This window comes from Ranitomeya imitator, chromosome 8, assembly GCF_032444005.1.
Source record: "Ranitomeya imitator isolate aRanImi1 chromosome 8, aRanImi1.pri, whole genome shotgun sequence".
Classification (NCBI taxonomy): domain Eukaryota; kingdom Metazoa; phylum Chordata; class Amphibia; order Anura; family Dendrobatidae; genus Ranitomeya; species Ranitomeya imitator.
In genome coordinates, this window is record NC_091289.1 from 126,670,934 (window position 1) to 126,686,614 (window position 15,681).

General features: G+C 44.5%; 1 protein-coding gene across 5 annotated transcripts in view; it reads left to right on the forward strand.

Annotated features, from left to right (window-relative positions):
- DENND1B (DENN domain containing 1B) overlaps positions 1–15,681 on the forward strand; it is a 270,360-nt gene that overhangs the window by 85,704 nt on the left and 168,975 nt on the right. For all 5 annotated transcript variants that reach the window (XM_069737361.1, XM_069737358.1, XM_069737357.1 and 2 more), the window contains exons 4-5: positions 14,585–14,634; positions 14,753–14,872. In XM_069737361.1, coding sequence (XP_069593462.1) covers positions 14,585–14,634; positions 14,753–14,872 — 170 coding nt within the window. The remainder of the gene's footprint in view (positions 1–14,584; positions 14,635–14,752; positions 14,873–15,681) is intronic.

Here is a 15,681-nt window from a genome sequence, read left to right on the forward strand (position 1 = left end):
CTTAATCAGGTTGACGTGGTATACCTGGTTGGGCTTCCTTCTCCCTGGTTGGTGGACTTTATAGTTGACGTCCACACCCTTTCAACTGTTTCGTATGGACCCTGCTACTTGGCCAGGAATTTGCTCTCCATCGAAGGTACCAGCACCAGTACTCTATCCCCAGGGTCGAAGTGTCTCACCCTCGCTGACCTATTGTACACCCTCAACTGTGCCTCTTGTGCTTTGAGGAGGTGTTCACTCACGATGGGCATCACCTTTGCAATCCTCTCTTGCATCTGGGCCACATGATCCATTACACTCTGGTAGGGTGTAGACTCTGCCTCCCATGTCTCCTTTGCTGTGTCGAGGAGCCCACAGGGGGTGTTGGCCATACAAAAGTTCAAAAGGACAGAACCCAGTAGAGGCCTGTGGGACTTCTCTAATGGAAAATAGAAGGTACAGTAGTAGCTATCAACTCATATAGGACTAAAACATAACTTTTACTAAACCAATTAAAATAAGTACCAAAAGTGCAAGGTGCAGACTAACAACCAAATAAACATCTTTGTCCGCACTTTATAGGGTGAAGAGAGCTAGATACACTGATACCCTATATACAAAGTGCTATGGACCGGGGTTATGAACAGTGGACCCTCTGTGACATCGCATAATGGCATAAACACCGTACCTCTCGCGTGTTACCCTACTGAGAGTGCCTGTCCAATAATAAGACTGGTAATAGAAAATACAGAACAGTCTCACCCGCCCGGAACCGTGTATTAACTCCTTATTCGGTACTCCATCTGGCGGTGGACACTATCCCCTCCTTCCCGACGCGTTTCGGTAAATCCTCATCAGGGGGTGATTATGGGGTTCTTTGCATGTGCATCATCCAGCCGACGCTAACATCCGTGTGCGGACTGTTATGATACGGTGGTCTAGGAGCAACATGGAACGAGCTCTGAAGGAAGTGGTAACTGTACTGACCGCAGTCCCTAAGCTAAACACAACACTAGAAGTAGCCGTGGAATGCTCCTAACTCTCCCTAGGCTGTTGTGATAGGCAATTCAGTATCACAATGGACATAGCGGTTAGAGCACATACAGTGATCTGACAATAACCCAAAATAATAGAACGAGCTCTGAGACGTGGGAACTCTGCAGACCGCAATCCCTAATCCTCTCCAAACAACACTAGAGGCAGCCGTGGATTGCGCCTAACTCTGCCTATGCAACTCGGCACAGCCTGAGAAACTAACTAGCCTGAAGATAGAAAATAAGCCTACCTTGCCTCAGAGAAATACCCCAAAGGAAAAGGCAGCCCCCCACATATAATGACTGTGAGTTAAGATGAAAAGACAAACGTAGGGATGAAACAGATTCAGCAAAGTGAGGCCCGACTTTCTTAACAGAGCGAGGATAGGAAAGAAAACTTTGCGGTCTACACAAAACCCTAAAGAAAACCACGCAAAGGGGGCAAAAAGACCCTCCGTACCGAACTAACGGCACGGAGGTACACCCTTTGCGTCCCAGAGCTTCCAGCAAAACAATTAGACAAGCTGGACAGAAAAAATAGCAAACAAATAGCAAAGAAGAACTTAGCTATGCAGAGCAGCAGGCCACAGGAATGATCCAGGGAAAAACAAGTCCAACACTGGAACATTGAAAGGAAGCATGGATCAAAGCATTAGGTGGAGTTAAGTAGAGAAGCACGTAACGACCTCACCAGATCACCTGAGGGAGGAAACTCAGAAGCCGCAGTACCACTTTCCTCCACAAACGGAAGCTCCCAGAGAGAATCAGCCGAAGTACCACTTGTGACCACAGGAGGGAGCTCTGCCACAGAATTCACAACACTAGGCATCTCGTCACAGCCTAAGAGCTAACTACCCCTAAAGATAGAAGCAGGAAAGCTATCTTGCCTCAGAGAAAATCCCCAAAGGATAGATTAGCCCCCCACAAATAATGACTGTGAGTGGAGAGGGAAAAGACATACACAGAATGAAACCAGGATGAGCACAGGAGGCCAGTCTAACTAAATAGATAGGACAGGATGGAATACTTTGCGGTCAGTATAAAACACTAAAAAATCCACGCAGAGTTTACAAAAAATCTCCACACCTGACTAAAGGTGTGGAGGGCAAATCTGCCTCCCAGAGCTTCCAGCAAGACAGAATTAATTCACACTGATAAGCTGGACAAACATAGAAAGCACAGAATGGATAAGTCCACAATCTATGGACGGAAAAGGGCAAGCAAAAACTTAGCTTAGCTGAACTGGTCAGGATAACAGGGAACTCCAAAGAGATGTGAATCCAACCAGGAACCATTTACAAGTGGCACTGGCTGAAGATAGAGCCAGACTTAAATAGCCGAGCAGAAGAGACGATAAGTGGAGGCAGCTGATGACAGCTAACTCCAAGGAGCAGCCATACCACTAGAAACCACAAGAGGGAGCCCAAGAACAGAATTCACAAAAGTGCCACTTACAACCACCGGAGGGAGCCCAAGAGCGGAATTCACAACAGCGGACAAAGAGAGGGGTGTTTATACCCGTGGCTAAAGCCTCTTTTATCCTCTAATCAGCGCCCGAGGGCGTTTCTGGATTATTTGAGAGGATTGTGTGTATGCTGCGTTTGTGTTGTTGTGAGACTATATATGTTGTATTTACAGCGCAGCTCACATATGTTTATTTGGTTGTTAGTCTGCACCTTGCACTTTTGGTACTTATTTTAATTGGTTTAGTAAAAGTTATGTTTTAGTCCTATATGAGTTGATAGTTATTTTGGAGGACTACACCACGGCTGTATTTATTAAAAAGGTACAGTAGTAGACAGTCCCAGTCCCGGACGTCCTTCTCCACGATCTTCTTCAACATTGCCTTCAAGGTTTTATTGAACCTTTCTACCAAGCCATCTGTCTGTGGATGGTATGCTGAGGTCTGGATGGTATGCAGAGGAAGCGATATTGCTGAAATGTCCAGGCAAGTTTATTTAAACTTCTTAGATTGCTCAGGATAGCAAAACAAAAGAACAGCTTTTTCCTGCACAAAGTGAAAACATAGAGTAAAAAGTCCATACAACATAGAGCGGGTCGACCCATTCAGGATATTGTCTGGTTCTTTAGGTCTTAGAACAGACCAGCACACAGAAGATCCACATATCTCCAGGTCCAGACACTCGGTCTCCATTTTATTTGCTAAACCACGCCCCAGGGATAGGGATATATGATCAGTCATTGCCACCCATCTCTTATAAGTGCACATAAAAGCCGGCCATGGAATGGCCTAATAATTCTCTCAGCACTATATGTGCTGGAGCGTGCTTCCGAGCTCACATCACCGCAGCTAATAACCGCGATGTCACATATCTCCCCTCAGGGACCCGTCCGGCGGCCATCTTACACATCCTATATATTATTAATTTTATATAACCTACCTTCCATAAGTGATCCTCATATACTATTTTATTCAGTATAACCTTACTTCTATTGTTATTTTCACCCATCACCTTTTTGCAGCAGATTTTGGCCGTCTTCACACCTCCAACATTCACTGTCCAAGTACAGACTGCAGTTTTCCAAACTATCCCCTGTCCTGTACCAGACGGAGCAGCATCATAGACTAGCTTTTTATCTTAGTATCTTTCTGCTAATTTATCTCTTAATACTACATGGTATAATTATGACTGTTCTGTTCCTTTATTGATTGGCATCTATTTGCTCTTTTCTGATATTCTTAATGTTTTTGTTTTTTTGCACTTGACTGCTGCAGCCAATCACTGTCCTCAGAAGTCTCATGCCAGCAAGCATTACCACAGTGATTGGCTGCAGCAGTCCCATGTATGCAAAGCATGTCATGAGTGCCAAGAAGTGCAGAGATGCCGATGCGGACTGCAACAGTGGTGGCATTGGAGCTTTGCCGGTATGAACAGTATTTTTTTTTTCAATTTTATGTAATATAGTCTGTGCAGCCTTCTATAAGTGAAAGTTAATGGATTTGGATATATTAAGTAGTGTTGCTTGAGTAAGTAATTTAAGATGCACCAAAATCGAAGTTTGCATTGTATTCTGCCTCTGTGTCCCGTAATATTGTGTCTAGTCTTATATACTGTGCTCCGTAAGTGCCAGGGATTGCAGAGCTCTCTGTTGCCATCTGCTGGCCGTGTACGGCTTTTGGGTTCTGCTACCTATATGTGCCGTATCTGGAGCTGTGGGTGGGAAGGGCGCACATAAGAACATGTGGATGGCTTGTAAGTGCTGCCTGCCTCATTCAGCTCTATATAAATACTGTGTCTTGTATGATTGTCATAAATAGGTCAAATGTCTATTGTCATAATGACACTGGCTAGAAATGGTGACCCCCTTGTATCTCATGAAGTGGAAACGATTGTGGTGGGGACCTATGTATCTCATTAAAAAAACAACATTTTTAGATGACATGGTCTACCTGCCATGGGAACTCCAGCCTAAAACCTAATTGTGGTGTGGATATTCATTTCTAAATAATAGTTTACTTTATCTAATTACTGTATGTTCTGCTCCTCTTCTCGGTGACGTCACTGCTCTGCAGACTCTATGCTCTATGGGTGAGCCTAAAATCTCTTTATAATGTACACCTATGGGGCCTTGTTCTGACACTTTCTAGACCTACACTGAAGTCACTTTCAGGTCATGCAGAGCGTGGTGTGACCCAAAGATTCTGCAGAGTGGTGACGTCACTGAGAAGAGGAGCAGAAGGGTGCTGGATACTAGAGAAGGCGGCACTCGGTGAGTATATTAACACGCTGACACTACACTATATACACAGATTTACAGAAAAAAACTTCATGAGAGGAATCTTTTAAGGGGCATTTTCACGCTAATTTTATGGTTATCTTGCCAAGTAGACCGCTGCCAATCACACAATGATCAAGCGAAACTTTCAGTGCGCTCATTTACTGTGTAGATTATCATTCAAATGGACACTGATCGGTTACATTTTACCGATCGGTGACGCTATTGTGCCGCCGTCTGTGTAAACCGACCCTTAGTCATCTGTGTCGTTCAAAAGTACAACTCGTCCCGCAAAAAATAAGCCCTCACATGGCCATATTGATGGAAAAATAAAAAGTTATGGCTCTGGAAAGAAGGGGAGCGAAAAACAAAAACGCAAAACCAAAAAAAGCTCGATCATGAGGGCTAAAGGGATTTTCCAGTGTTTTAAGAAAATCAATTGAGAAGGAAATAGTGTAAAATATAAAAGTAACCCCCACTCACCCATGGTCTTCCCTGCGGGCTCCAGCACTGCCGCGGGTGTGCGCTCACTTCCTGCAGTGATGGTGTGCCATCCATGTGCAGGTGAGTGCTGCTGCCGCCACGTGCCATAGATACCACTAATGAGGACAGTGACCGTCACGTGGGCACAGACATCACTACAGAAGGTACACAAAGGCATCAATGACCACCGGAACAGATGATTTTCCTAAAATGCTGGAAAATCCCTTTAATTTGTCACTGACCTGTGTGCTGCTTTTTATTACTCTGCTCATTCACTATTATCATCTCCTTTTTCTGCTTTGTTTCTCACCTTTTCTAAAAGGTTCTATAAAGAGGGATGACAATGAGATTCACAAGATGTTTTTTTATTGATCACAGGAGCCCCCGTTCCTGTTACCGGGGGGGGGGATAGAGCGTCAGGTGGCTTTGTGTATGACCTGAGCTGGGAGACAATCCCCCTCCCATGTATGCTCTGTATATAAAACGCTCCACAGACCTGCTGGCTAAATGAATTTTAAAGACTTCCAAGGTTTTAAAGTGGATTTTCCCCAGAGACTGGAGGCGGGCAGCTCGCCAGCACCCCGCACTCCCTCCTGCATGTGTCTGTGCGCATGTGTCTGCTGTGGAATTTGCCCATAGTGTGCAAATATTGGAGTGCGGCTGTCTGTGAAATTCATCGCACACAGTGTGCATGGCGCACGAGCAAGCGATTGCCCAGCAAAAATGCATCCGGTGACCTCTCCAGGAGCCATAATGTCCGTCTGTGCGTGATGTCCATTTATTATACTGTATAGAGAATTTCTCCATTATGTATATAATAGTTATTGCTATCACCGGGGTTTATGCTCAGCTTTTCCAGGCTCCCGAATAAAAACTGTCCCGAATTGTACAGTAGAATGAAATTAAAGACGCCTCCCATCTATATTTATTTTTATTAAACGTGTGTATATATAACGTTCCCCTGTTCCCTCCTTCTGAATGTTAATCGTTATCTGCTCCGTCCTATTCATCTGTTTCCACATCCTCCAAGCACCAATAGCACCCGGTAACTGCACTCAGACGGATCCTGGCTGATGACGGATCCTGCAGCTTTATATGAATACCCAATTTATTATAATGATGGCCGGACCGTACATAACAGCACGTTCTACCTATTGTGTCCCCCCTATTTCTCATAGAGTGTAAGCTTCCAAGCAGGACCCTCCTTCCTCCTGTACCTGGTGAATGATGTGTTGCATTGTATTATTTTTATTGTTTGCTCATTTCCTCGCTTAATTGTAAAGTGTGGTGGAATATGGTAGAAATATTATTATTATTATTTTATGTGAGTATGTAATGTGGTGTGAGTGTGTTAATATACTCCCCTACCACTGTTCTGTCCCACCACGACTTCTCCATGACGTCATCACATTTGTGACAAGGCGGCTCTGTGTGAGAGCCGGATGTCTCTTTTACAAAGAGCTTTGTTCTGACGCTCCATAGACTTATGCTGTAGAAACCACTTCTGGGTGACACAATGCGCAGCGTGACCCGGAGAATCTGCAGAGCATTAACGTCACTGAGAGGAGGAGCACAACAGTGCTGAATCCAGGATAGTCTGCAGACTGGTGACGTCACTGTGAAGAGGAGCAGAACAGCGCTGAATCTAGGATAGTCTGCAGAGCGGTGACATCACTAAGAAGAGGAGCAGAATGGCACTGGATCCTGGAGAGTCTGCAGAGCGGTGACGTCACTGTGAAGAGGAGCAGAATGGCGCTGGATCCAGGATAGTCTGCAGATTGGTGACATCACTGAGAGGAGGAGCAGAACAGCACTGGATCCTGGAGAGTCTGCAAAGCGATGACAACACTGAAAAGAGGAGCAGAACGGCGCTGGATCCCGGAGAGTCTGCAGAGCGGTGACGTCACTGAGAAGAGGAGCAGAATGATGCTTGATCCAAGATTGTCTACAGAGCTGTGAAATCACCGAGAAGAGGAGCAGAACGGCGGTGGATCCTGGATAGTCTGCAGAGCTGTGACATCAGTGAGAAGAGAAGCAGAACTGTATTGAATCCCAGAGAGTCTATAGAGCTGTGACATCACTGAGAAGAGGAGCAGAACTGCGTTGAATCCTAGAGAGTCTGCAGAGCAGTGACATCACTGAGAAGAGGAGCAGAACTGCGCTGGATCCCGGAGAGAGCAGTGGTAAATGACTATTATTATTCACACTACATGCAGATGTACACACACGATAAAAAATATAAATAGAAGTGCTTCCTTAAGGCAGAGTATGTGTCGCTGTGTAATGGGGGATATTCTCATTGAGGACGTACACGGTTATGTTGGTTGATAGACAACAAAAGGCACTGCCACGTAGGACGACACCACGTTACACTTTTACATCTAATTAATTCTACCATGTAGTCAGATTGGTCAGGACTCTTCATATAGTCAGATTGTTATAATCGGTCTAATAGACATTATATAAGGCTTATGTACCATTGTATGTGTTTATACATTATTGAAATGTAACATATCATCGTTATATCATCATTTACTATGTAACATTTGCAACTAATAAAAACTCCATGAAAGCTTCCCATAGATGGAGATGCAGAAGTCTATCGATTTCAGTTAGGCGATTCCATATCCCGTAACATAGCTGGGTGCTTCTGCTGCCACCTTGTGTGCTCTGCTATGGAAAGACCGGCAAGGGAGCAGGTAGGTGTGAGTCTGAAAAATGAACCCCCACCTACCAGACATTGAGGTATTCTGTATACGTAAATAAATCATTACATTCATAGTAATTAGCATTGTGATGTGCTGGTTTAGTGCATGGCCTTGGGGGGGAGGGTAAGGATGACACTGGGAGGAAGATAAGATACCGCTCTGCAATAAATATAAGATATCACTGTTTGGGCTGATTTGCTTCTTTAAACTGATACAAAAGGTATTCCAGTAGGTAGTAATTAACATCTATCCAGTAGATAAGGTCTAGATTGGAGATCTGACTTTGACTCCAGAATGGGGCATTTTTATCCCTGTTAGATTTGAGCTGGGTGGTCCACATGCTCAGCTGCCGCACTTTAGGAGATACCGTTTACCCAAATATCCCTTTATAATAGGACTAGATGGTGGCCTGATTCTAATGCATCGGGTATTCTAGAATATGTATTTATGTATGTATATAGCAGCCACATAGTATATAGCACAGGCCACGTAGTATATAGGAGCCATGTAGTATATAGCAGACAAATACTACGTGGCCTGTGCTATATACTATGTGGCTGCTATATACATACATATTGTAGTATACCCAATGCGCAATATATAACAGTGGCCACGCAGTATATAACACAGCCACGTACTATATAACACATCCCACGCAGTATATAGCAGCCACGCAGTATATAACACAGGCGACATAGTATATAACACAGGCCACGCAGTATATAACACTGGCCACGTAATATATAGCACAGCCCACGCAGTATATAGCAGCCACGTAGTATATAACACTGCCCATGCAGTATATAACATCCACGTAGTATATAACACTGCCCACGCAGTATATAACAGTGGCCACGTAATATATAGCACAGCCCACGGAGTATATCACACAGCCCACGTAGTATATAACACTGCCTATGTAGTATATAGCAGCCACGCGGTATCTAACACAGCCCACGTAGTATACAGCAGTGTGGGCACCATATCCCTGTTAAAAAAATAATTAAAATAAAAAATAGTTATATACTCACCCCTGGGATCCAGCAAAGCTCCGGTGATATGCGCACAGCTGCCGCCATCTTCCGTTCACAGAATGCATTGCGAAATTACCCAGATGACTTAGCAGTCTCGCGAGACCGCTAAGTCTTCTGGGTAATTTCGCAATGCATCGCCGAGAACGGAAGATGGTGGCAGGTGCGTGCGGCTTGGCGGACCACGGAGGGTGAAAATAGCAGGTTTTTTGTTTTTTTATTATTTTTAACATTACATTTTTTTACTATTGATGCCGCATAGGCAGCATCAATAGTAAAAAGTTGGGGACACACAGGGTTAATAGCAGCAGTTACGGAGTGCGTTACCTGCGGCATAACGCGGTCCGTTACCGTCGGCATTAGCCCTGTGTGAGCGGTGACTGGAGGGGAGTATGCGGGCGCCGGGCACTGACTGCGGGGAGTAAGGAGATGCCATTTTCTTCCGGACTGTGAAGGTCGCTGATTGGTCGTGGCTGTTTTTCCGCGACCAATCAGCGACTTGGATTTCCATGACAGACAGAGGCCACGACCAATGAATATCCGTGACAGACAGACAGAAGGACAGACGGAAGTGACCCTTAGACAATTATATAGTAGATATGTGCAGACCAATTGCAGCCCCTTTCACAGTGCACGCCAAACAGTGCCCCAAAACAATGCCAGCTGTGCAGTGTCTCCCCTCATGTCTGTGTTCAGTGATTGGGGGTCTTACAGAACAGCCCTCTGCGCTTATGACTACGTCACTCTGCATGAGGGGCACATGTTCTCTGCACACTCACAATACAACATCACAAAGCTCTACAGAACGTCATGTGGAAAGTGGTTACTTCTGTAGAAAATACATTTACGACAAGCAAAATTGAAACCTGCCCTAAATGTTCAACTGTTAACTGTATGCATTTATATAAGACGGTACAAGAAATGGCCGTACAAGCTGTGCCCCATTACTTTTTCCTTCTGAGCGCCCGGCCGCCTCTCTCTCTCTCCGCGCCTTATGAAATGGTGATAGCATATGACATATTCTTGTCAAGCATCCCATCAGCATACAGGACTGGGATGTTTTTCATATAGTAAGGAATCTCATGTGATACCCGTATGTCTTTATTAAAAAGAGAGTCTCAGCAGGAGTGTGGGAAGCTTGGTGTCTTTTCAGAGATCCAAAAAAGAATACTCTAATGTGAGCCTCGGTGTAAGAAGCGCTCTGTGCATTAGACTTCCAGGCCACCCGTGCTGTCCAGCTGGGAAGGCTCAGACCCAGTTTCGTTCCTTTGTATAGTCCCTGAACATTACAGTCGGAGATATTTTTGTATAATTCTCAGATTTTGCTCTTCCAGCAAACTTGTAAGTCTGTGCCATGATTCTAATGTATCTCTTGTGATACAATTGTTATTGTATTATTTGCCATATGGTGCTGATGCATTCTTCATACTTATTTAGCATATATTCTTTCTTTAGTATCACAAATTTTCAGTCAATATGTAGCACTTCAGAGAATGGTTTCTCTTGATATTCTCTTGTGTTACTAACATATAATATTTGTCCACATATAGATGCGCGTGATACAATATACCGTATGTATTGGCTTTACCTAATAGTACGGTGACTTATTGAACAGATTTTTTAGATATATATTTAGTGGAGGGGTCGAGAGTTGTTATTCTCACTTTTCTGGGCTGTGTTAACACAGGCGCAACCCTAATTAAGGATGGGCGAACTCAAACGGTAAAGTTCGGGGTCCGTACCGAACACCTAGAGTCCGTGCACGGACACCATGTTTCTGTTCAGGTTTGGCAGCTCGAACATCCGGTCTTTCCCACGCTGTTATCTGTGTGACAGTGCAAGAAACACCAGCTCTGATTGACGATATGTTAAATACCGCCAGTCAGAGCGCTGTGGTTCCCATGCAGATGACAGCGTATGAAACGGCAGCTATGACCGGTGGTAAAATAGTCACCGCCAGTCATAGGCGTCGGCTGATGAGTGCTACTCTCATTGTCATACACCCGCTCTCGCTAATAGCAGCAAGAGCAGGTGTGTGAAGAGAGTATGCAAAGCCGCCTCCAATGCAGTAAATAAAATTATTAAAAAATAAGGGGGGTCCCCTCTATTTTTGCTAACCAGTGCAGTCACAATTGACAGCTGTGAGATACAGCCCTCAGCTGTCAGCATTATCTTGACTGGTTATTAAAAAGAGAGAGGTCACCACGCTGTTTTTTTTTTTTCAATTATTTAAATAATTACAAAAAAAGGCGTAGGGTCCCCCCCGATTTTTTGACAACCAGCTAAGCCAAAGTAGACAGCTGGGGGCTGGTATTCTCAAACTGGCAAGGGGCCATGGATATTGCCCCCCCTAGCCTAAAAATAGCTGCTCGCAGCCACCCCTATTAGATGCTCCAATTCTGGTGCTTCCCACTTTCTCTTGTGTGGTGGCAAGTGGGGTAATATTTGTGTGGTTGATTTCAACTGTGTAATGTAAGCTGATATCAAGCCCAAAGGTTCATTATGGATAGGCACCCCCATTACTAACCACTTGGTCAAATGTAAATTTGTATATTTAGTGGTGGACAGTACATCCGAAGGTGGGGGACAGTAACTGCAGCACTGCTTGGCGCGGGGTTCACGTGTCATTACAAACACACTTGAGCACCGGGAATGCGACTGCTGACGCTGCTGGAACGGCCCAGGCACGGAAGGTGGCCATAAGCCTTTTTATTTTATCGGCACCAAACATTTTAATCAAGAAGGGGTGGTCCTAGTATTGGACAACCTCATTAAGGCCTGCAGCCTATGAGATTTCTGGTGCACGTGTAAAAATGTCATCTTACCTCCTGTGCCGGGGTGACAGCTGCAGGAAGAAGAAGAAGCAGAGCCCAGTAGCCTGACGTGGGGAGCGGGGGTTAGGTAAATTTCATTTTTTTTAATCGACACAGGTGGGGTATTAAATTATAGAAAGGAAACATTATTATCACATGACGCTAGGCACAAAGGTGACATTATTATTATTATTATTATTATGACATTATTAATATATGGAGACTGTAAGAGGGTCACTGGTAATGTGCTGGAGGGGAGATATGTTTCACTGAGGTTGTTGGCTTCAGTGATATAAACCTGGAAGTTTTGCTCTTGCATGTTATGTGCTGAGAGGGACAGGGCCAGGTCTATTTTGAACAGTGAAGAGTTGAGTGAGACAGCTGTTCACCATATCTCCACCCTCAGGAGGGGTCCAGGAGGTAAAAGTGGAGCCTTTGGACTTGTGGGTTCTGTGCACGCTGGAGGGGAGCTGACCTCCAGTGCTGGGCTCTTGGTAAACAGAGCTGAACCTGGTTTCCTGTGAGGATGAACCCCGCCGTTATAAAGGACTATAGTGAGTGCAGTTTGGTTTGTGGCAAAAAGACTGAGTATGTCTATTTCTTTTGTTTAAACTGGTTTATCAAGCCAAATTTTAATAAACCAGTTGAAGATTTAAACGAGAAGCATTTCTGTGACTACCTCGTTAAGTAGCCAAGTGAGCCGATCTACCACATGACACAGAAGGGGTTATAATTAATATATGTTTATAAAGAAGGCATTATTTGTAATATATTCAGGTAAGAAAGAGGTTATATGTATTCTATGGATTATTGATGCATGGAGGCACAGAAGGGGGCATTATTATACAGAATCACAAAGTAATATGGGCACAAGTGGAGACATTAAAGGGAACCTGTCACCCCGTTTTTTCAATATGAGCTAAAAATAGCGTTCAATAGGGCCTGAGCTGTGCTTTACAATAGTGCCTTTATTATCCCCTGATTCCCCACCTTTGCTGCCAAAATACCTTAGTAAACTCGCCGTTTTCGGCTGTCAATCACCCCGGTCCGGTCCGATGGGCATGGGCTAATCTCCGATTCTCCCCACCTCCGGCTTTTTACTAAGAAACTTCTTCCCGGCATTGGCGTTGTATTTTGCGCCTGCGCATTAAAGTGTCATCTTGCGCCTGCGCATTATGCTTTGCCCAACTGTGGGCATAGCATACAGCACATCATTGCGGATGCGCGGGTTTTCACTGTAACATGTGTGCCCCGGAAAAGTTTACCGGCGTCCAGGACAACACAATTTGCATATCCAGACTTCCGGGGCGCAGAGGTTACAGTGAAAACTCGCGCATGCGCAATGATGTATTGTATACTTTGCCAACATTTGGGCAATACATACTGCGCATGCACTAGAGCATAATGCAAAGCGCAACCGCAAAAAATGAGCGCGATCTGTGCTTTTCACAGATCGAGTTACGTCTGACATGCCGAGGAGCTGGGGGAGAGACAGCGATTTGGCAACGCCCATCGGACCAGACTGGGGTGATTGATGCCTCAATGCATTAACCTAACGATCCCTGTGTGGCCTATTTATAATAAAAAAAAAAAAAAAAACAGGTTCCTCGCATCATGTTCTCATACACTTTATGCAGTTAATAGCCCTCTGTGTCTATACTGCTACATACTTAGGCAGTTAACTGGTTCATGCAGCTTTACATGAACACCTGAGCCTTACACTATAGCTGGTCCGAATAACTAAAGCAATTGTTACCATCCACCTCTCGTGTCTCCCCTTTTCCCCATAGATTGTAAGCTTGCGAGCAGGGCCCTCATTCCTCCTGGTATCTGTTTTGAACTGTATTTCTGTTATGCTGTAATGTCTATTGTCTGTACAAGTCCCCTCTATAATTTGTAAAGCGCTGCGGAATATGTTGGCGCTATATAAATAAAAATTATTATTATATTATTATTATTGACAGCCGAAAACAGCGAGATAACTAAGGTATTTTGGCAGCAAAGGTGGGAAATCAGGGGATAATAAAGGCACTATTGTAAAGCACAGCTCAGGCCCTATTGAACGCTATTTTTAGCTCATATTGAAAAAGTGGGGTGACAGGTTCTCTTTAAGGAGGCAGCTTACCTGTGCTCTCTGAGCCACCATCTGGTGAAGAGGGGACTATTCTACAGTTGGCAGCCCATTGGCACATATTGCTTTGTATAACATTTCTGAGGGTAATGGTATGTGCACACGTATTTTGGAGCTCTGCGGATTTTTCCGCAGCGGATTTGAGTAATCTGCAGGTAAAAGGCACTGCGTTTTACCTGCGGATTTACCCCGGTTTTTATGAAATTTTGTGCGGATTCCACCTGCGGTTTTATACCTGCGGATTCCTATTATGGAGCAGGTGTAAACCGGCTCGGAATCCGCACAAAGAATTGACATGCTGCGGAATGTAAACCATACCGTTTCCGCGTGTTTTTTTTCCGCAGCATGGGCATTGAGGATTGCGGTTTCCATAGGTTTACATTGTACTGTAAACGCATGGAAAGCTGCTGCGGACGTGCAACGTGTGCACATAGCCTCAATGTCAAGACATCGGCCAGTGTTGCCACTTTCCTCTGATGTGTTTGGCCAGCTATAGGTTTGGCGCTTGGAAAATAAAGTTTATTGGATGTCTCCACAGGGCATTGTAATGCTTTACATTTCTGTTTATCATATTGAAGCAATTATATCTTGTGAATAGTTCCTCATTTCATGTGTTTTCATGTAACATCCTCTTTTCATAGTGTTCTTTCCGCATTTTATGTTGCAGGACCTGCTATGCATGGTGCCAAAGTTCTGCTTTCCCTTTGCAATTGAAAGGTAATGCCATGTTGGTTTTTTAACACTCGTGCACCTTCGCCAACTACATTTCTTATCTTAAACGTGTTGCTGTCTCTTTTAGAAACATTGGTTAGCTTTTTTCCAATGTCTGTTGCAGGGGCTCACAGGCTCAGATGGGGCAGCACTTTACTTTTGTCTTGACGGATATAGAGAGTAAGCAGAGGTTTGGATTCTGCCGCTTGACATCAGGGGGTAAAATCTGCCTGTGTATTTTAAGGTGGGTATTTTCTACATACATATTTTAGAATGGTCTACGTACAAATGTTATGTTCTATGTTGCCCTACCTTTCTAATTCTTTCCTCCACCTTTACTTGCTCTCATAACAACTCCGAGAGGTCTTAGTCAACATGTAATGTTCCTTGCCTAACCAGGCCTTTTCTCCTGGATTTTCCATTTTTTTCCAGTTTTCTTTCACACGCAGACATCACGTGTTTTACATTTTCCTAGACTTCCCTCTCCTTGGATAGGAGGGTCCCTTCCCCCCAACACTTTCTACTGTCTGGACAGGAGGAAAGGCAGTTTCCCTTTCTTTAGATGTGAACCTGCAGAAAAGGAGGTCTCCTTATAAAGTCCTAGCAGTAACTGCTCACCTGCCCCTTCTTACACAAAACGCTTCCTCTCCGTCACTTAACCTCTGACTCCTTCAATTTAAACATATCCTCTGCAGTGGCACCAAGTGGCACAAGAGCCTGGAGCCAGGCTGGGCTGCTAATAGCTTGCAGCCTTGGGAATCCTTTCCAGGGGAAACTGTTTGAATCGCCTTCTAATGAGCTCTGAAATATGGGAAGGATTGTGGAGTGGGACAGCGCCTTATGGGGCCATGTATTTCTTGTTAGACTCAACATTCGGTAAGCCCCTCACTCTCTATATTATATGCAGATGGAAGTGCTCCAGTCCACACATCAGGTGTCCCGGTTGTGCTGCACATTAGGTTCAGGAAGCTAAGTCCCTATATTTAGTGTGGAAACAATCCTGAAAAATGTCATGCCGGCATGGTAATTTATTGACCCTTACTTTGCCGTTTG